The sequence below is a fragment of the Sapajus apella genome, unplaced genomic scaffold (genome assembly GCF_009761245.1).
Source record: "Sapajus apella isolate SASKATOON/1434 unplaced genomic scaffold, GSC_monkey_1.0 scaffold84, whole genome shotgun sequence".
Lineage (NCBI taxonomy): Eukaryota > Metazoa > Chordata > Mammalia > Primates > Cebidae > Sapajus > Sapajus apella.
The window spans coordinates 9,076,927-9,098,984 of NW_022437024.1; the positions used below are offsets into that span (position 1 = coordinate 9,076,927).

The 22,058-nt window shown below is 34.3% G+C and overlaps 1 protein-coding gene across 1 annotated transcript in view; it reads left to right on the forward strand.

Annotated features, from left to right (window-relative positions):
- Positions 1 to 22,058, forward strand: part of LOC116533889 (solute carrier organic anion transporter family member 1B3) — an 83,855-nt gene that overhangs the window by 32,523 nt on the left and 29,274 nt on the right. The window contains exons 6-12 of the mRNA XM_032253825.1: positions 17 to 163; positions 359 to 457; positions 11,683 to 11,910; positions 15,330 to 15,494; positions 17,125 to 17,320; positions 18,490 to 18,655; positions 20,825 to 21,009. Coding sequence (XP_032109716.1) covers positions 17 to 163; positions 359 to 457; positions 11,683 to 11,910; positions 15,330 to 15,494; positions 17,125 to 17,320; positions 18,490 to 18,655; positions 20,825 to 21,009 — 1,186 coding nt within the window. The remainder of the gene's footprint in view (positions 1 to 16; positions 164 to 358; positions 458 to 11,682; positions 11,911 to 15,329; positions 15,495 to 17,124; positions 17,321 to 18,489; positions 18,656 to 20,824; positions 21,010 to 22,058) is intronic.

Genomic DNA, 22,058 nt, shown 5'->3' on the forward strand with positions numbered 1-22,058 from the left:
TTTCTTGTCTCTATAGATTGTGTGAAGGAATCTGGGTCACACATGTGGATGTATGTCTTCACGGGTAATATGCTTCGCGGTATAGGGGAAACCCCTATAGTACCTTTGGGGATTTCTTACATTGATGATTTTGCAAAAGAAGGACATTCTTCCTTGTATGTAGGTAATGTACAGAAAATATTAAATTGCATGATTACATTCCTTGGATCTATCCTTGAAATAATAGTGTCATTAGTTTATTCTTTTACCTATTAGAAAAAATATTTGCAGAGGTGTATTGTGTAATATTACTTTTAAAAACATGTTGCGAAATATTTGTGGCATCTGATTAAATTGTTTTATTTGGTAATACTTACAGGTATTTTGAATGCAATAGGAATGATTGGTCCAATCATTGGCTTTACAATGGGATCTCTGTTTGCTAAAATGTATGTGGATATTGGATATGTAGATCTGAGTAAGTACTAATCGATCAAGGTACCATGGTAGTGTCTTTTAAGTGTAGGACACCATTCTTCCAAAGAATTGAATTCAGCCTTTCAATAGTTCTTTGTTTATTATTTTTTAAAATTACAGAATCTGATTATTAATTATTCTGCATTAATAATCAGAATAAAAAAGAAATCTATCTCCTATTTATACTTTGCTTTTACAACTAAGTGTAAAAAGAGGTTTTTAACAAACTGATTTCAGATTACTTGATCCAAAATAACCAAACTTAAAATGTCCGTCTCCCAAAACTGACTTCCCAGTCAGGTACATTTTATTTTTCAGTTGATGGTGACTTGGGTGTTGATGTGTGGAACTCAGATGTTGATGTTTGCTTTGCTAAAGCCTCCTTGTGGCTACTGCCTTGACTTATGGCAGGGGTGGTTTAAAAGATACCACTGTCAACTTTGGTTATGGTCATTTTTCCTGTTCCTCACTGAGGGCTTGGCATATGGCAACATTTAATAAGTGCTTGTAAAACAAATGAATGAAGAGAGGGCACGTAAATAAAATTTGTGACTTTCGTCTTCACTCTTAGAGCATGCCTTGTTTCTTCTCTCATAGAAGAATGAGAGCCCATGTTGTAATATCTGCCTTGACTTCAGGCCCTTCTTCCTACAGATATACCTTCACTATATCCGTATTTATCTTTTTTTACTCATACTTATAAAAAAGCGTTTATCTTTAGCTAATATTAGTAGATCCAACTGGGGTTTAGATTTCCTCTTCTCCGCTCTTTTCCTCAGCAAACACACTCAAGACTCTCCCATCTTCTTACACATATACATTTTTATATTCCAAACAACTTTCCAATTGATTAACTGTTTCTCAGTTTATCTTCAAAACCAAGTACCTAGAAAAAAATCTCTAGCATAAGTGTCTCACCTTCTTACCTCCCATGTACTTCTCATCCACTATAATCTGCTTTACCACTAATAAAACACTATTTCTATGTAATTTACTAATTGTAATGGATGTTTTTCTATAATTTGTTTTAATAGATATTTATACTACTTGTTCATTTTTTCTTGGATTTTTAAAAAAATAAGTACCTAAAACTCAACCTGTCAAATGCTGTTCTCATCATATTTCCAAACCCACTTTGTTTCCTATGTTCCCTCTCTTGCTGAATATCTGTATCTTAAGTCAATGATTGACTGAATTATATGCCCTGTAATCTCAGATTTCTCTTTATTTAAAATGGGAAAAACTTTTATCTCATTTTTATTTTTCTAATTCTCAAAGTCTCTTTCAACATGTGGCTTTTCTCATATAGCCCTTACTTCATCATTTCCATTGGTCTCAAATTTGGTGTTCCTATTAACCACAAAGAGCATGTGTTCATCGTAGCCCTTCTCAAAACAATGTATAAATATTTGTGAACTTACCTACCATCCCTTTGAGAACATGACAGAATTGTATCCGTCTTAGCATATAATATAACTCATTAGGGTTTGTGAATAAACAAATATGATTTTCTATCTCACGAAGACATAAATAGATCACTCCAAAGAGGTCAAAGCATTCATTCCAAGATGGAATAGCCATCATTGTAGGCCAAAAATCATGCAGTGTTTTATATTATGAAACTAAAGCAAGTACCTGATGATGTGTTTTATATCTTCCATTTTAGACATGTGATTTAATGTAGCTACACATTATGTATATTATTTTTACTCATTTGCTCCAGTTTAATCACTGCTTTTATCACTGAGTACAGAATAAGTGTTGAAGATCTTTAGGTTAATAGCCTTGTAGTTTCTCTAGTCAGAAATAATCATAGCATTTTAGAATTCTTGGTGATTCAACTTCCACCCCTGACTGTTCAGACCTTAACACATCTTCTCTTATTCTGTGAGAAGCATGAAGTGAACTTGTTATAAAGTATACTTTGGTAAACTTCAACTCCTACAGGAGCCAAAGACATAACATAAATGAGTAAAGTGTATCAGAGACAGGAAATTAGGGGGTGATGATTAGAATGGGGAAAGTTGTTGGTGCACTATTCTCCTCAGATACCCAAAAACTCATGTACTCCCCAGCTCTGGCCTATACTTTTCACACAGAATTTTGGGACCAGCATTAATAAGGTTTTCTGATTGGTTTTCCAGAGATTCCGTAAACCAAAATTTTTATGTAGAATATTCCAATTTTTAAGATGGTGTGTGATCCATGGGAAACACTGGCAGGACCTATCTCACTAGATTATGACCTTTAGTTCCTATATATAGGCCAGTGAAAGAACCAAAAAAAAAAAATCATCAAAATTACATTTCTGACAGGTGATAAATCTTAGCATGTATAATGGATTTACTAACTTAGTCATTTCCTGGCCTGTCTGAGTTGTTGATTATGAAACAACATGATCATATAAATCAATTTTAAAACGAGATCAGTCCATACTAGAAAATAATGTATTTCTAAATAGTTTTAAATCATCAGTATTTTTTCATGTCAGAGATTTTTTTTTTTTATAGATCAGAGTAATGGTATCATTTTAGTGTGCTACAAACTTCTATGCTGTGTGTGTTTCTGTGTGTGTATGCTTTCTTAATTTTTATTATTTTTATTTTATTGTGGTAAGAATAATTGAAATGAACTCTGCCTCCTAAAAGTACAGTTGATCCTTGAACAGCACAGGTCTGAACTGTGCAGGTCCACCTATACATAGATTTTTCAAAAAATGTATTAGAAACATTTTTTAGAGATTTGTGATGACATGAAAAACCTTGCAGATAAACTACACAGCTTAGAAATATCGAAAAATGTTAAGAGAAAGTTGTAGCATGAGTACATAAAATATATGTAAATACTATTTTATAATTTAGTACAATAAAATATGCACAAATCTATTATTAAAATTTAAAATTTGTTAAACTTTAAACAGAGAAACTCTTATAGATCTTACATGATACCCTTCCCAATCAAGAGAAATGAAAACAAAGGTAAAGATACAGTATTAAATCATAACTGCATAAAATTAACTGTAGTGCTTACTTCACTGCTGTAAAAATTCTGCAACCACTGTTATTGCAGTCAGCTCAAGTGTTGAGAGTATTTACTTAAAATGCCATATGTCATTCATCGTCTCCATGTGAGCAGGTTTTCTCTTCAGGAAGTGATGAATTACAATAAAAAGTGAGTTCATCTTTTCTGTGTATTTTTCATCCTGTTTAGTGCTGTAACATCAACCTTAAATAACACTGTGTGAGCCATATGAAGTACCACTACTGATGCTGGAAGTTCTCCCAGAAGCAAAGAAAAGTCATATGATTATAAGAAAAAGTTGAATTGTTTAACATGTACTGTAGATTGAGCTATGCAGCTAGCTGCTGTTTCAATATAAATGTATCCAGTACAAACACCATCGTAAAACAAACAAAAACCCACACTCAGAAAAATGGAACAAGAAGAAGCTTCACTGCAGCTGTAACAGTGGGCACAAAAACCTGTCCTTTTAGTGAAATAGCTTTTTATATATTATTGAAAATTCAACTTTTATGTAGGTGCAAGATTGCTATGGAAAAAGGATACCTGTAGACTCAAACGTGATTCAAGGAAAGATGAAGTCATTACATGACAACTGAAAGCAAAGGAAAGTGACTGATTTAAAGCTGGAGAATTTCATGCCACTAATGGATAAACTGAAAATTTTAGAAAGAGGTTTGCCTCAAAAAAGTGTCAGTATAACAGGAGAAGCTGCTTCTGACACTTAGGAGGTAACAGAAAGTTTTAAATGGCATTAAGAAAGTCATGGAGGAGAAAGGACATCTACCTGAACAGGTTCTTAATCAGACGAAAGTGCCCTATTCTGGAAAAAAATACCACAACATACAATTATTTTAAGGAAGATAAGTGAGCAACAGGACTTAAGGCAGGAAGGGATAGGCTAACTCTGTCTGATGTTCTGTGCAAATGCAGTGGCATTTATGATTAGAACTGTTCTTACGTACACAACTGCTAATCCCTAAGCCTTGAAGAGGAAAGATAAAAAAACAGTTGTTAGTCTTTTGGTGGTCTGACAAGAAGGCCTGAACAATAGGAACTTTTTTTTCTGAAAAGTTCTGTCAGTTTCCTTCCATGCTTTGTTTCTGAAGACATGAAGTACCTTGGCAGAAAGGGTTTGCCTTTTAAAGTCCTTTTGATAATAAGCAACACTCTTGGTCATCCAGAACCTCGTGAGTTGAATACTGAAGGTGCTGAAGTGGCCTACTTTACCCCAAATGCAATGTCTCTAATTCAGCCTCTAGATGTGGGTTCCTAAGGACATTTAAGGCTCATCACACATGTTACACTATAGAAAGCACTGTCAATACTGTGGAAGAGAACCCCAACAGAGAGAACATTATAAAAGCCTGAAAGAATTACACCATTAAAGTTGCCATCTTTGTTATAGAAAAAGCTACAAAAGCTGTCAAGCAGGAAACAAATTTCTGCTGGAGAAAACAGTCCAAATGTTGTGCAAAACTTCATGGGATTCATAACATGGCCATTCAATAATATTATGAAGAGATTGTGAATATAGCACACACAAAAAAAAGGCTTGGAGTGAAAAATTCCAGGTTATGGAACTTGGAGACATTCAAGAGCTAACAGGCACCACATCAGCAAAAGACAACTTGATGGAGATGAGTGCTTCTGAACCAATGTCAGATAAGGAAGAAGATACAGAAGAAGCAGTGACAGAAACAAATTGACATTAGACAATCTGGCAGAAGTGTTCCGATTATTCAAGATTGTTTTGACATCTTTTCAACATGGAACCTTCTGTAATGTGGGTACTGAAGTGAAAGCAAACAGTAGAAGAAGGATTGGTACCATGTAGAAACATTTGTAGAGAAATGGTAAAGCAACAAAGTCAAATAGAAATTATGCTGTATTTCTGTAAAGCTCCCATCTTCCTTTTTACTTTTTCCGCTGCCTCTGCCTCTACTACCCTAGAGAAAGCAAGAACAATACCTCCCCTTCCTTCTCTTCTGCCTACTCAATGTGAAGAGATGAGGATGAAAAGTTTTATGATGACCCACTTCCACTTCATGAATAATAAATATATTTCCTTGTGATTTTCTAAACATCATTTTCTCCTCCTTACTTTATAGAAAGCAGTCTATAATACATATAACATGCAAAATATATGTTGAATGTTTATGCTATTAGTAAGAATTGTGGCCAACAGTAGGCTATTAGTAGTTAAGTTTTGGGGGAACCAAAAGTTATGCACAGATTGTCTACTATGTGGGGAGTCAGCCATTCTTAATTTCATGTTATTCAAAGGTAAACTGTACAATACAGTATTATTAACTACAGGCACAATGTTGTCCAACAAATCTCTAGAGCTTATTCATCTTCTGTAAATGAAACTTTTTATACCTATTTACTGGGAACTCCCTATATCCCCTTTTCCCACAACCAGTGTACTTTCTGCTTTCATGAATTTGACTTTTTGTATGCCTCACATAAATGTAATCACTCAGTATTTGTTCTTCTGTGACTGGTCTATTTCACTTAGCACAATGTTAGCAAAGTTTCATCCATGTTATCACATATTGCAGGATGCCCTTTCTTTTTAAGGGTGAATAGTATTCCATTGTACATATATATCACATTTTTAAAATTTATTCATTTCTCCATAGACATTAGGTTGTTTTCACATTTAGAGTGTTGTGAAGAGTGCTGCAATGAACATGAAAGTGCAAATATCTCTGTGAGACCCTGATTTTGATTCTTTTGGATATACACCCAAATGTGAGATTGCTCCATCATATGGTAGTTTTATATTTAATTTTTTGAGTAACCTTCACACTGTTTTTTTATACTGGGTGCACCATTTTGCATTCTACCAACAGTGTATAAGTGTTCAAATATCTCCACATCTATGCCAACACTTTTTCTTTCTTTTTGGTAATAGCCATCCTAATGGGTATATGGTGATGTGTAATTCTGCTTAGATTTGCATCATGATAATAATAAGTGATGTTGTATATCTTTTCATATACCTGTGGTTCATTTCTATGTCTTCTTTGGAGAAATTTCTCTTCAAGTCTTTTGCCTATTTTTAAATTAGGTAATTATATATATATATTTGCTATGGTGTTGTAAGAATTTTTTGTACATTTTGGAAATTAACACCTTATAACATATATGCTTTATGAATATTTTATTTTATTCTGTATGTTGCCTTTTCACTCTTTCAATTGTTTTGTTTGCTGGGCAGAAGCTTTTTAGTTTGATGAGTTTGGTTTGTCTAATTTTGCTTTTATTGCCTGTGCTTTTGGTGGTATATCCTGTAATTATTGTCAAGATAAATATAATGAAACTCTTTCTCGAAGTTTTATTCTAAGAATTTTACAGTTTCTAGTTTTAAATTTTAGTTGTCAACACAGTCTGAGTTTATTTTTTCAGTATATGTAAGGTAAGGGTATAACTTCATTCTGTGATATGTGAACATCCAGTTTTCTCAACACCATTTGTTGGAGAAATGGTCATTTCACTATTATGGCCTCTTGTCAAAGATCAGATGACTGTATACACACACATTTCTCTGGGCTCTGTACTCCATCCAATTGGTCTATAGACTTATCTTTATATCAGTACTGTACTGTATTAATTACTTAAGTGTAGAAATATATTTGTAATCGGGAAGTGTGAGCCATCATTTTTGTTCTTTCTTAAGGTTGCTTTGGCTATTCGAGGTCATTTATTGGCTTCGTATGAATTAGAATCTGCAGATATATTTGGGTAGGTATGTTTCTTCTATCCCCAGATTTTTGAGGGATTTTATTATGAAGGGATGTTGAATTTTATCAAGTGCTTTTTTAGCATCAATTGAAATGATAATATGATTTTTGCCTTTCATTCTGTTGATATGATATATCAGACTTATTGATTTACATATGTTGAGCCATCCTTGCATCCCAGGATAAATCATGATGAATAATCATTCTAATTTATTGTTGAATTCAGTTTACCCCTATTTTGTTGAGGATATTTGCATCAATATTCATCAGAGGCATCGGCCTGTGGTTTTCTTTTTTGATGTGTGCTTGTCTGGTTTTGGTATCAAGGTAATATTGGCCTCATAGAATGAATTTAGAAGTATTTCCTCCTCTTCTGGTTTTTGGAATGGTTTGAGTAGTATTGGTGTTAATTATTTCAGTCCCTTTGTTAAATTATCTGATAGTTTCTGAATTCCTTCTCTGTGTTATCTTGAATTTCTTTGAGTTTCCTCAGAACAGTTATGTTGCATTCTCTGTTTGAAAGGTCACATATGTCTGTTTCACCAGGATTGTTCCCTGGTGCCTTACTTAATTTGTTTGGTGAGGTTATATTTTCCTGGCTAATCTTAGCACTTATTTTATTTATCAGTGTCTGGACATAGATGACTTAGGTATTTATTGTAGTCTGTAGTCTGTGTTTGTTTTTACCCATCCTTCTTTAGTAGGCTTTCTAGGTATATGAAAGGACTTTGGCCACAATCTCAATAATACTGTGGTTTTTATAGTCTTGTAGAGGTACTGCTATAGTGGCCTTGGAAAGTATATGACAGAATCCTCTGTATTGTCAGCCAGAGACTCTTGTTCTCTTCCCCTACTTTCTCCAAGCAAATGTAGTCTCCCTCTTTCTATGCTGAGCTGCCTGAAACTGGGGATCCAGTGATGCAAGCATCCCTGTGGCCCCCGCCACTGTGACTGTACTGAGTTAGACCTGAAGCCAGCACAACACTGGGTCTTGCCCAAGGCCCGCTGTAACCACTATCTGAGTACCATCTATGCTAAATCAAGCCCTAGGGCTCTACAATCAGTAATTGGCCAGGCTAGCCAGGTTTGTGTCCTTCCCTTCAATGCAGTGAGTTCCCCTAGGCCTTACGCTGGCCTACAGATGCTGTCTGGGAGCCAAGAATTGGAGCAAAAAAACCTTAGCAATTTACTTATAATAGATGTTGTATTTTACTGTGGCTACGCTGGCACCCAATCCACAGTACAAAGTTCTTCTTGCTCTTCTCTCCCATTTCCACAGGAAGAGAAGCCTCTCCCTGAGTCCATCACCACCACAGGCCCATGGAGGATTTTGCCAGGCCACCACCCACTTTCAGTTAAAGTGCTAGGGCTTTTCAGTCAGTTCATGATGAATGCTGCCAGGTCTTAGAGACTCATCCTTCAGGGCAGTGGATCCCTGAGTCCCAGACTAGGCTTTTAGACAGCATTTCTAGACTTGCCTCTGGCCCAGGGCAGGTACAGAAGTGCTGTCCAATAGTTTAGTCCTGGACTCAGGGACACCAACAGACTTCTTGCTGCTCTACTCTACCATAGCTGAGCTGGTACCTAAGGTGCAAGGTGAAGTCCCCTTTATTATTCCTCCACTTTTCTTAAACAAAAGGAGTCTTTCACCATAGCCACCACAGCTGGGACTGTGCTCAGTCACACCTGACGTCAGCATATCTTGGAGCTCAAGGCTCACAGTGTATTACCTTGGTACTGCTGCTGATTATTCAGGGCCTGAGGGCTCTTTAGTCAGCCGATGATAAATGCTGCCAGGACTGGGTTCTTCCCTTCAAGACAGTGGATTCCTTTTTGGCCCAGAGTGTGCCTACAAATGTTGTCCATGAGCTAGGGCCTCAAAACTCTGCCTGGTGCCCTATCTTACTGTGGCTGAGCTTGTATTAGAAACAATATTTTGCAATCTCTACATTAGAAAAAAATAAAACCACCTTTCCAACTCTTCATGGACTGGCCTTATTATAGAAGAAAACCATCAATCAGCCCAGCCATATCTTCTTGAACTTCTCAAACTTTTATGCTTGTCCAAAGTGCCATCTTTGTCTTAGGATCCCCCAGGCATCTAGAATATGCAGGTTCTAATCAGCACCTTTACACATTTGAGACAGAAAAATGTCCTTAGTCAACTTTTAGGAACTTTGAATACTTGGCATGCTGTCCAGCTCTTTCCCTTCCCATGGAGAATTTGGAAGCTGAGGTTTCTTACTTCATCACTCTGCTTAGATCTAGGGGTAGGAAGAGCTGTGGCAAGTGACCGTGTGCTGGTTTAAATCATCATTTTTGTGTTCTTTGTAGCACCCAGGGGCCAAGTGTATGCCTAACCTAAAGACAAGGAAGACAAAAGACCTTTCCTTAAGTGTAACTCAGAAATGATGAAATGTTATGTGTGGTTCAAATCTTTGCTTCCTTATGAGAAGCGAAGAGCTGGGATTTTGTTTTTGTTTTTACCTGTTCACTCTGCACTAAGCTAGTGGGCAGGATCTGTGATAAATATCCACATGCAGACTCATTCTTATTCTCTGTAGTCCCCAGGTGTCTGGCATATGCTGGGTCCTGTCAGCACTTTGGGACAGATGTGATAGAAGCTAATCCATTGGGTAGTACCTGGAAAAGTTGAAATGTTGAATATGCAGTCCAACCCTTTCTCTCCCCAAGGATAAACTGGGAACATTAAATTTATTTTTTTTTTACTTTAAGTTCTAGGATACATGTGTAGAACATGCAAGTTTGTTACATAGGTAAACATGTATAATGGTGGTTTGCTGCACCTATTAACTTATCACCTAGGTATTAAGCACCATATGCATTAGTTAATTGTCCTGATGCTCTCCCTCCCACTGCCCCCACGACAGGCCGCTGTGTGTGTTGTTCCCCTCCCTGTGTTTATGTGTTCTCGGTGTTCAGCTCTCACTTATGACTGAGAACATGCAGTGTTTGGTTTTCTGTTCCTGTATTAGTTTGCTGAGGATGATGGCTTCCAGCTTCATCCATATCCCTGCAAAAGACATGATCTTATTCCTTTTTATGGCTGCATAGTGTTCCATGGTATATATGTTCCACATTTTCTTTATACAGTCTATCATTGATGGACATTTAGGTTGATTCTATGTCTTTGCTATTATGAATAGTGCTGCAGTGATCATACGTATCCATGTATTTTATACTAGAATGGTTTATATTTCTTTATCCAGTCTATCATTGATGGGCATTTGGGTTGCTTCCATGTCTTTGCTATAGGAATAATGCTGCAATATATATACACGTGCATGTATTTTAATAATAGAATGGTGTATATTCCTTTAGGCATATACTCAGTAAACGGATTGGTAGGTCAAAAAATATGTCTGGTGCTAGATCCTTGAGGAATTGCCACATGTTTTTTGCATTTTTCTTTTTCTCTCACATATTCACTCTGTGTTAAGCCAGAGGGAAGAGCTGTGTCAAGTGTCCACATGCTAGTTCAAACTGCTAGTTTTTTCCAATTGTATGGTACAATACTGAGGAGGGGAATGGCAAGAGAGAGTCTCCAATTATCTTACTGGTTTTATGTATCTGGTTTTGTACTTTCCTTATGTATAGATGTCTCTCAGTTAGTTTCTGTATTTCTCAAAAATGAAATTGGTCTGAATGTTACTGTTGAATCAGTGTGTTTATGGAGAAAAAGGTGTCGAGTGCTTCCTATTCTGGTATCTTGCTGATATCTCATGGATGCATTGCTGTTAATTAAACTGTATATTTTCTACCTACTAAAATAGCTCATTTACACTTGAGATGTAGCATTTACACATTACTCTTATACATTCCTTAAGGAAAAACATAGTTGAAATAAAGTGGTTAAATGATCCCTGACATTTAGAGTCCGATAATTCTGGGTTACTCTTAAACTCAGATTTTCATTTTGCATATTTTTATATCCTCTGTGCTATCTGGAGAGCTGCAAGTGCGGGTTCCTGGACAGTTAGGATGGTGGGGATGAAAGTTCTTTTATTATCTCTAAGTATTTTTTGCCAGCTGCTTAAATTTCATTGCTGATGCTTTCTTGACCTCATCAGATGATTCCAACAGACATTTTCAGACAACAGTGAGGATTCATATTTCTTCCATTAATAGTTATTAAATGGTGTTAGGAGTTAAATGTCTAATAATGACAGTTGTCCAGTCATGAATTCTGAAAAGCCAACAAGTGCACACAAGCTCAGGCAGTGAGAAAAATGTTGTGCCTAATTCCTGAACAATAGCAATTGCAAGATGTCCTCAACCTAGTTTCAGAGATAACAAAATAAGAAAATAGTGTTTTGGAATTGATGACATATAGTTTACTTTCTTCATCTGTGAAGGACTGCAATTATTATCATTATTTCTCAGAACCTACTGTATTTCAAAATGATTTTTGACTGGAATCTTCTATTTCTTCTAGGCACTATCAGAATAACTCCTAAGGATTCCCGTTGGGTTGGAGCTTGGTGGCTTGGTTTCCTTGTGTCTGGACTATTTTCCATTACTTCTTCCATACCATTTTTTTTCTTGCCCCAAAATCCAACTAAACCACAAAAAAGAAAAGTTTCACTATCTTTGCATGTGATGAAAACAAATGATGAAACAAATCAAACAGCTAGTTTGACCAACCAAGGAAAAAATGTGACAGGTAAGTATTTAACATTCATTGTCAACTTGGTATTGTTAATCTCAATGAAAGCGAGAAGTATTCAAATAAATAAAGCATACTAGAATCATCTAAAGTTAGCTTTCTTCTGTGCTAAATTTAGCTGAATTATTTTTTTCTAAAACTCCTATTAAAATTAACAAATATGTCTTGAACACATAAAAAGCAAAGAGGCTTAGGTTTCTGTTCTTTAGAAGAGAGAAACCAATCGAAGGCTACAAACATCTGTTCCTTATAGGCCAAAGAGTACATATTCATTTTAATATAATGTAGTATAAACTGTGAGGGTTAAAAGGATTATAACATTTCATTCTTTCATTTATTCAACAAATGATACCAGCCACCATACTATTGCCTGGTGATAGAACATTGCCTTTATTTTTTGAGAACCTAGTGGATGATATTGAGAAATATATAGATCATTATAATAAAGTATCTTAAGTTCTATGGTAGGTTATATTTATTCTCAGGTATAGAGCTGGAATAAGGAGAAGGAAATCAAGAAAGGATTCTATCTAGGTAATTAGAGTAAGATTATTTTTCTTAGCAATTAAAATTATATATCTTATTAAATTAAATTAATTATATATATGAACTAAAATTACATATGTATAATCTTACCTAAGTATTCAAAAAATGAAGTGAAAAGCAACATCAGTAATTAAGATAACTGAAGTCAGTAATGTTAATTAGGACCCTTTACCACTTGATAGTGGCTCCTCTTTTGAATATAAGCCCTAGGGGCTAATACAGAACCATTGAGAAGCAGTTATCAAGATAATGATATGGTAGCAGTCAGAGCAAGATATTAGAAATAGTAAGATATTAACAGCAGTTTTCAGATTAGGGAGAAATGGTGAAATAGTAAAGCCTGAAGTAATGCAACCAACACCTAAACCGTTGGCAACTTTTTCATGTTTTCACTGAAATAAGCTTACAAACTTTCCAAAGTAACCCATGTTCTTTCTTTCATCAGTTCTTTCATGTACCTTTTTCTGTTGTTGTTATTTTCTTCTCTCCACCACACTAACCCAAGAGCAATGAGATGCTGGCTCCTCATGTATTCAATCATGAGAGTGGATCATTCAATTTGAGCTGCATCAATGGCTTGAAATTGTCCATGGTAGGAGAATTTATCACTATGTATTACCATGGAAATTGAAAACTATTACAAATCAGGTTTGTTTCCCAACTTAGTTACCATTACTATCTTTTAACTCAAAACTTGAGCCCAGGGGTTAGAGTTAAAAGTATTTGTAGTTAAAATCTTTTCTAGTTTAACATGCATACTATAAATAGTATATCAAGGATTTTTTATTTTGTCTATGCTATGTTTTGACTTTATCTAATCAAATCCATAACAATTAATAGATTTTCCAAACTTATAAGGACCAGAGTTAACTGTGAGCCCAAAAAGAATAAAGAAGATAATAAGGTGCAAAAAAGGGGGAACTCTAAACATTGTCTATATTATGAGTTTTTGGGGTTTAAGTGTAGTGACATGAATAGTAAAAAGAATTTTAATTAGGTGCCCATTAGGAATAGTTAAAATACTATATACTTATAGTAAGAACAAAAATATTAGATTTATTCTATATACTCTTGAGTAGAAATAAAACTAATTGGTTAGAAAGCAAGGAAAATTCCAGTTCATAACAAAGACAATATGTAAACAATGAGAACTGTTCAAAAGTTGAGGAAATTGCTTTCAGGAAGTCAGAGTAATGTCACTTGAATTGTTTATTGATCCATTAAAAATATATAGTGAGTCATGATTGTATAGAAGTTCAGTTTAGATGACATCTGAGTTCTTATTTACCTCAAAAATTTAACAATTTGGTTAATTCACATGCTCCGTTTATTTTGAGCAAAGGTCATGACTGTCTTTGAATGCCTCACAAATCAGCGGTGGATCTTCCTCACTGGGGAGACCTATGAAGAGAAGTTTAGCGCTTTGTCCTAACAACTTTAAATATTGTTTCTTAACTCTTTTCTGTCCTGTGCCATTTCCCTGTTTTTTCCAACTATTATAATCAGAGAACAAACTATTTCCTAGTTACCATTGGATAGTACTCTTCATATCTAATGAAAATCTTTAAAGGTCTATGGAGAGCAAGATCTTTTGAAGCCCATATTGTCCATCTCTCAGTAACCATATTTGGGACTTTCTTGCTGCACTCTGAAACTTCCTGTTGTTCTAAATAGTTCCTTCCATTTTATTTCCTATTATGGCTGATTGACTTGGCAACCATAGACCCAGATCACATGATTTCTGCCATGTACGTAAGTTAGAAGTTTGTTACCACATCTATTTGTGGGCATAGGTTGTTGTACTCTTACTCTCAAAATGTCACTTGGGACCAACATTGATATTCCCTGCCTCACCTTCTTGCATCTTAACACAGGGGATTTATAATACTTCTAGATATACTGAGGCAGTATTTTATGATACCCAAGCTATATACCAGGGAAAAAAGTGGTCTGAGCCCTCATCCTAATTCATCTTTAAATTTTTTTAACATCAGTATTCTTATTTCTGTGTCTTAGATTATGCTATCTTTAATTTAAATTTATATTTAACAGTTACAGTTTTAATATAGCATTATTAAGTGCTAATAAATAAGGGAAAGCATGGAGAGTATGCTGCTTCTTTTTCCTTCCTTCCTTTTCCCTTCTTCCTTTTCCTTCCTTCCTTTTTGTTTTTTGTGTGACAGGGTCTGTCTCCCAGGATGGAGTGTAGTGGTATGAACATGGCTTACTGTCGCCTCAACCTTCCTGTCTCACGCGATCCTCTCACCTCAGTCCCTCAATTAGCTGGTACTACATGCATGGCCCACCATGCTCAGCTAATTTTTCTATTTTCTGTTGAGAGGGGATTTCATCATATTGCCCAGTCTGGCCTCTAACCCCTGGGCTCAAGCGATCCACACACCTCGGCCTCCCAAAGTGCTGGGGTTACAGGCATGAGCCATTGCACCTGGCTAACATCACATTTCTGATTTCCTTTTTTGTTTTTTTTCTTGGACACTAAGCATATTGCCTGGTACCCAATTGAAAACCAAACATATGTTGAATAAATGAATAGATGAGTTATTCTATATTGAATAGTATGGTAAAGTGCCAAGGATAACCAAATATTAAGTAAACAAAGCAAGTTAAAAAACGCCATTTTGGTATCATCCTATTTGGGGTTAAAATGAACTAAACAACTAAATAATAATATACATATGGAAAATATTGAAGGAATATATTAAAAACTTGATGGCAGGATAGCAGGGTATTCTCTCTGTGTTATTTTTTATAACTTTAAGCCTTTATAACTTTATAACTTATATTTACAAAACTCAGATAAGAAAATAGTTTACTATAGAAATATATTGTTTATTTTTATAACTCTGTAGGTTTTCTTCAGTCTTTGAAAAGCATCCTTACCAATCCCCTGTATGTTATATTTGTGCTTTTGACATTGTTACACGTAAGTGGCGTTATTGGTGCTTTTGCTTACCTCATTAAATATATGGAGCAGCAGTATGGCCAGTCTGCGTCTCAGGCTAACTTTGTGTTGGGTAAGACAGATTGTTTACCTCTTTGCTTGTTAAATGAAATGCTACTGAGTACTTGTGTTACAAGTCACATCTTGATATGAAGGTGATTTTATATTTTAGTGAATATAATCTTATCTCTCAAACTTTACAAAATTTCTCAATCTTGTGATATCATCACTGTTCTGCATTTGAAGTTGCATCTCACGTTAGGTGAGTTCTAAAGAAAAATATTACTTGTGAATAAAACATCTGGATGTAGTATCTGCATAATTGGATCTTATAATATAGTACTGAGATCCTGAGACAAACCCTTCTATAATAATAACCATTATAATCCTATAATTCATGGACTGAAATAAGGCCTCAGCTACTTACAAAACACATGATATTAACGTTTTCAGAAGGCGAATCAATTTAACTACATCACAAAATAGGCATGATTAAAAACAAATATATTTTAGAGAGTATTTTTTGCTACGGTACCTATTTTCAAAATCATATTGAGACCTGCTCATTATATCACATTTCCCCCAAATTCGGTATTGTAGAAACATTATAGAAATTTGATACATATTTGATGAGTTAAACAATTTATCAAATGGTATTTGTTTAGGTCGTAAGTACATAAGAAAGTAGTAATTAGAAGATGAATGTACTGAAGCACTGGAATAGGCTCTGGATGACCTACCTGTTGAACTTAAAAGCTTAAACTTAAAGGTTAAGTTTTGACTCCCAGGTTAAGTTTTAACCTGGCCTGAATTTTTTGTTACAGGAAACTTTACCTTTAATAATTCTGACAGGACTATTAAAAGAAAAGACTATTAAAAGAAAAGTCATAAAAGAGATCAATCATTTTTAATCCTGTATGAAGACATTTTTATCATATCAGTGTATACATGTATTTTTATGAATAAAAAAGAAATGTTAATTCAAAAACTTAATTCTAAAACCTTGGAGAAAATTGGAGTGAGTTTTTGAGGGTTGAGACTGTTTTGAGAGACGTAAAGGGTATTATATGGTAGGATAGAAATCTCAGAGGAAGAAAGATTTTGTTAGTTGTTGATTTCCAGAAAAAGGAGTTTCTCATAGAAATAATCTTTTTAGACACATAAGTATTCTTTTTAAAAAAATTTATTTTTTATACTTTAAGTTCTGGGGTACACGTGCAGATCATGCAGGTTTGTTACATACATATACACATGCCATGGTGGTGGTTTGCTCCATCCATCACCCTGTCATCTACATTAGGGATTTCTCCTAATGCTATCCACCCTGAATCTCCCCACTGCTATTCCTCCGCTAGCCCTCCACCCCTCAGGCTCTGGTGTGTGATGCTCCCCTCCCTGTGTCCATGTGTTCTTGTTGTTCAACACGTACTTATGAGTGAGAACATGCGGACATATAAATATTCTTAGCCACCGTCTTTTGCATGTGAAGAAACCAAACCCTCAAAACTGGCAAAAAGAAATTATTTGTGTCTCTCATATGGTACACTTGTCCCCTACCTCCACTCTAGTGTGCCACCCTTCTCTTAAAACAGTGATAAGAATGGGTGAATTTGGTTGATTGATATGCACTGTTTTATATATAAAGACATCTAGAAAAACCATATTCATATAATTACAACATTTTTCTCTTCTTTTATTTCTAGGAATCATAACTATTCCTACGATTGCAGTTGGAATGTTCTTAGCAGGATATATCATTAAAAAATTCAAATTGCCTTTAGTTGGAATTGCCAAATGTTCATTTCTTACTTCGATAATATCCTTCTTATTTCATGTTTTATATTTCCCTCTAATCTGTGACAGCAAATCAGTTGCCGGCCTAACCTTGACCTATGATGGGTTTGTATATATCACTATATAAATTGTGTAATATGTTAACCATCCAATTAAAAACTTACTTGCAAGTAAAATAGGGTAGAAAACAATTATAATTAACCTTTAATTTAATTGAGAGAAATTTCAATTTTCAAATTCTTAAAATGTTCATTTCCTAAGATGATAAAAAGCTGTTTTATTCCTTTCTTAAGGAAAAGCCACATAGGTTGAAATAATAATACGTATAATTTGTGGGTAATTAAAATGAGTGGTGGACACTTTTACTCCCATTTTATAAAAGGGAAGGTAAGATTCAGAGAAATGTACACATTATATAGCTAGCAATGTTAATTTCTGACTCAAAATTTGAGATATTAGAAGTATCAGATATCATTAAATAAAATTATTTATAATGTATTTGCTGTTATCAATCTACTTCTTATTTTTCTTAATTTAATTTATATACTCATTTGAAGACATTTCATAACTCCTCAATAATTATCAAATTTTTACAAAACAAAATCTTTAAGCTTAAAATTTATACAAATAATATATTTTATAATTTTAGCCATGATATAAAATTATATTTTATAATTTATAACTATATTATAAAGTAAATCAATATAAAAAATATTATAACTTTGTTCAAAAAATATACAGAGATTTTTCTATTCGTTTTTAACTGATTCTGTTTTTGATTTTTTATTCCTCAGAAGTTCAGCTTTAACCACATCAAATTCTTTTTTCATGTAGTTAAAATATAGATTGTAAAAATTAACAATGTTAATTAACATGCATAGATTCAGAGGATTTTAAAGTGAGCAGAGAGGAACCTCAATCTAATGCTATTACCTAACCGAAGAGAAACTGAATCTCAAAAAAATGAAGTTACTTATCTAATGTAAAATTTATTTGATAGAATGATAAAGACCTCTTGTCTAAGTCTTATCTAACCTCTTTGAGTTCTTTTTTATGTTTTAATTTTTCTAGGTCATAAGTCATGTCCTAGTAAAGAAGGAGAGTTAAAAGTCAATAAGCATTATAAAAATTGCCATTTTGGCATTAGCAAATCAAATTTTTCTATCCAATTAAACCCTTTCTCTTATTTCTCTTCTCTTTTTTTCTTCACTTCCTTCCTCTTTTCCTTCTCTTTCTCTTTTTTTTTTTGATATATTTCTATCATATATTTTCAGAAATAATTCAGTGGCATCTCATATAGATGTCCCACTTTCTTATTGCAACTCAGAGTGCGATTGTGATGAAAGTCAATGGGAACCAGTCTGTGGGAACAATGGAATAACTTACCTGTCACCTTGTCTAGCAGGATGCAAATCCTCAAGTGGTAATAAAAAGCCCATAGTGAGTATTAGTTTTTGCTTTTTCTCTTCTCCTTAATCAAAATCATAGATTTGATTTAATAATTACTAATCAAATCTTCTTATAACTAAGGTCTCCAATAAAAAGATAAAAGAAAAAGATTCCAATATTATCTGTCCTCATGAAGGCTGTGAAGTATAAACAAAGCTTCATATAAAACTCTGCTTAGGACACAATTAGGCTTCTCTGTTATTTGAATTCTAATTAACATTACCCACTTTTTTCCTTGAGATTTTAATAATATGACCTGTTAGAATTTGAATGCATTAGGGTCTCTAAGAAGCATCTCATTTGACTAAAGCATGTGATTTTGATTAATTTGGAATTATTTTACCCTCCAGAAGTTAGGGGAAAGTCCAGAGTTAGTCAGTGGTCAGGACTACATACTTTACAAGGACAACAATCTGTTTACGTTTTAATATGTACATCCTGGTAAGTTTAGCCAGGGGACTCACTGTGGCCTTGGACTTTCCAAAAAATTAATCAAGGCTTCATGCTCACTTGAATTCCTTAGTGAATAAGAAATCTTCTTGATTTCCTATTTTGATGTTCCCAAAGCTGGTGCTTCTTTTACTCAGTATAATTCTGCATCCTGTTCATGATTGCCAATGTATCCATTGGAAATTGCATTTCTTTCTTAAAGGCTATTTTTTCCAAGTGAAACATGGGTTTTTCCAATATCCTGGATAACTCCGAATAGTTGGAAATTAGGTATCCTGTTCCCCATACCTACAATCAATTCAACATCTCACAAAGTTGCATAACTATTTTTCAGTCCATTTCCCTGTTACCAACGTTGTGAATATAGTCAGGTGTGATTATGACTCTCCCTGACACTCTTCCATTCTTCAATTCTAAATATTTTCTATCTTTCCCTTGCCCAATGTCCTACCAATGCATTTAAATGGCATGGAGAAATTTGAAGAATAAAGCATCCTAGTTTTTTTGAAGATGGGCTACAACTTTAATAAACTTGCATATATGTGGCCAAATACTATATTTAAAAGCCCACATCCCATATTCATCAGCTGTGGTGTCTTTCATTAAGGGTGCCTCCCATGTTGTTTAGTAGTGAAGATCTAGAAGAGACATGATATTAGTATCCTAAAGAGAGGTATGTCTACATGGAGACATCATCTTAATACTGGCAATGGCTATACCACCTGGGGGCTACTGCAAACTTCCTCTACTAAATCCTCAGTAAAATTGTTAGAATAATGTTCTCTGTATCAAAGTTTGGTTTCATTAGCCAATGTGTTTGCTCCATAAAATATTCCTCCATATCCATATTGGAAAAAAAAAGGAAAAAATGATGCTTGCTGGAACCATACAAGTATGGATTTAAATTCTTTTACACGTTCTCCTTCAGTAAATAATCTTTAGCAGTAGTAGGTTCAAGATAAACTTCTGTTAAATTTTAGCCTAGAGTCAGAACAGAATTTATTAAAGCCACCTAACTACATACACTGCCTGCCTGATTAAATCACTTGTTCCTGATGTTTCTCTTCTATACTCTAACCGTTAGACAGAATATTCTGTTGTGTTAAACCTCTCTGGTAATAGTATAATCTAGTTTATTATCTGTCATTACAGTCTTGAATGTTGCTTTTGCCTGCTTAAACAGAATTCTGGCACCCCTTTCTGGTTCTGTTTCCCCTGTACTTTGTCCCACTTTCATGAGTGGCTCTAGTTCCAGATTTTGGCCCTTTTCAAACTACTGTATTTTCTGGACTCTGGGTAATTTTTTCCCAGAGTATGCCCCTAATACTTAGAACCCACCAAAGAGAGTAAGAATGTATATTTTAAAAAGTAAATGTGGGTGAAAGAGAAATATTTAAAAGAATGTATATTAATGAGAAAATTATATACAGAATTTCATACACCAATTTCTTAGATTATTTTCTAATTTTAAAATTAAGAATTAATTAAATGTTAATAGGCAATTACATTTTCTTATACAGAAAGTAATTCAAGAAGCTATTTTGCTTTTTACTATTAAGCTCCACTAGGCAGTGCCCTACTATATTTTTTATAACATTTCTTAAGCTGTAAATATTTTAGTTTGAGACTTCTTTAAATACAATGGAATGTATTCATAACCCAGTTGTATTTGGCGAATGTATTTGGTAATATTTCAAAAACTATTTTTAGGTATTTTATAACTGTAGTTGTGTGGAAGTAACTGGTCTCCAGAACAGAAATTACTCAGCACACTTGGGTGAATGCCCAAGAGATGATGCTTGTACAAGGAAATTTTACGTCTATGTTGTAATTCAAGTCTTATACGCTTTGTTCTCTGCAACTGAAGTTACCTCATCTGTCTTGCTGATTGTGAAGTAAGTATGATGCTTTGAAACATTGTCATGTATATTAGACTAAAACACACATAATGATATTGCATATTTTTCAATATTTAGATCTCAAATTAATATTTTGTTAATTTTTAATTTTCTGATAATGCATTTTTTATAATTATTGTGATCTTTCATTGCCATCATTAATAGTTTTTGCCTCTAATACTTCCATTGTGAAAGCTAGGCTCTATATGTTTCTCTCTTAATAAGAATCTTAAGATACACACTGAATGACAATTGCCTCGATTGTAGAAGAATTTCTGTGCGATTGTAAAAGAACTTTTAATTTTGAGTTGCCTTGCATGCTAATGAGCCAGTCAGAGTAAATCATCTGTTGATTTCATGGAAAGAAAACATTTAGCAACCAGATATAAATATAAACTTCAATTTGTAATGGAATTCTAATGCTTTCAATTCACCCACAGCATGGTTTTTTTGCCTAGTAGCCCATGATACTCTTGTAGACGTAAAAAAATATATAAATAATTCATTTCTATTTTCACTCATTAGACAGTTAGTTAGACAGAATATGATATTTGATGAAGAATATTTCCTGGTAAGTAAAACCAATAAGGTACCTGTTGTCTCACAGCTTAGAAAATGACAAGACTGACATAAAACAAATAAGTTTAAAAATAAACACATAATTACAAATTGCTCTTTGTCTTAATAAGGAAAAGGACTACCAATTAAAAGAACAGAAAGAAAAAGTAAGTTTGGGATTAAAGTGAGGGATATGAAGGGAAAGACTTATAGAGTACATCTCAAAAGAAGTAACATTGTGTCTAAGCATGTAAAGAAATAGCCAAATGAAGGGCTTTCAGGGAGAGGGTCTAGGTGCTGATTCCTTAAGACAGGAAAGAGCTAGAATTTTTGAGGAATGAAAAGAAAGAAGCCAGTTTATTGGAACATACTGAGTGGGAGGGGTATGGCAGATGATGTTTGTAGAGTTAGGGGGAAGCAGATAATGTGTGCCCTACTGGCCAAGAAAAGCACTCAGTCACCTAAAACTGGAAACATGTAAAGACATG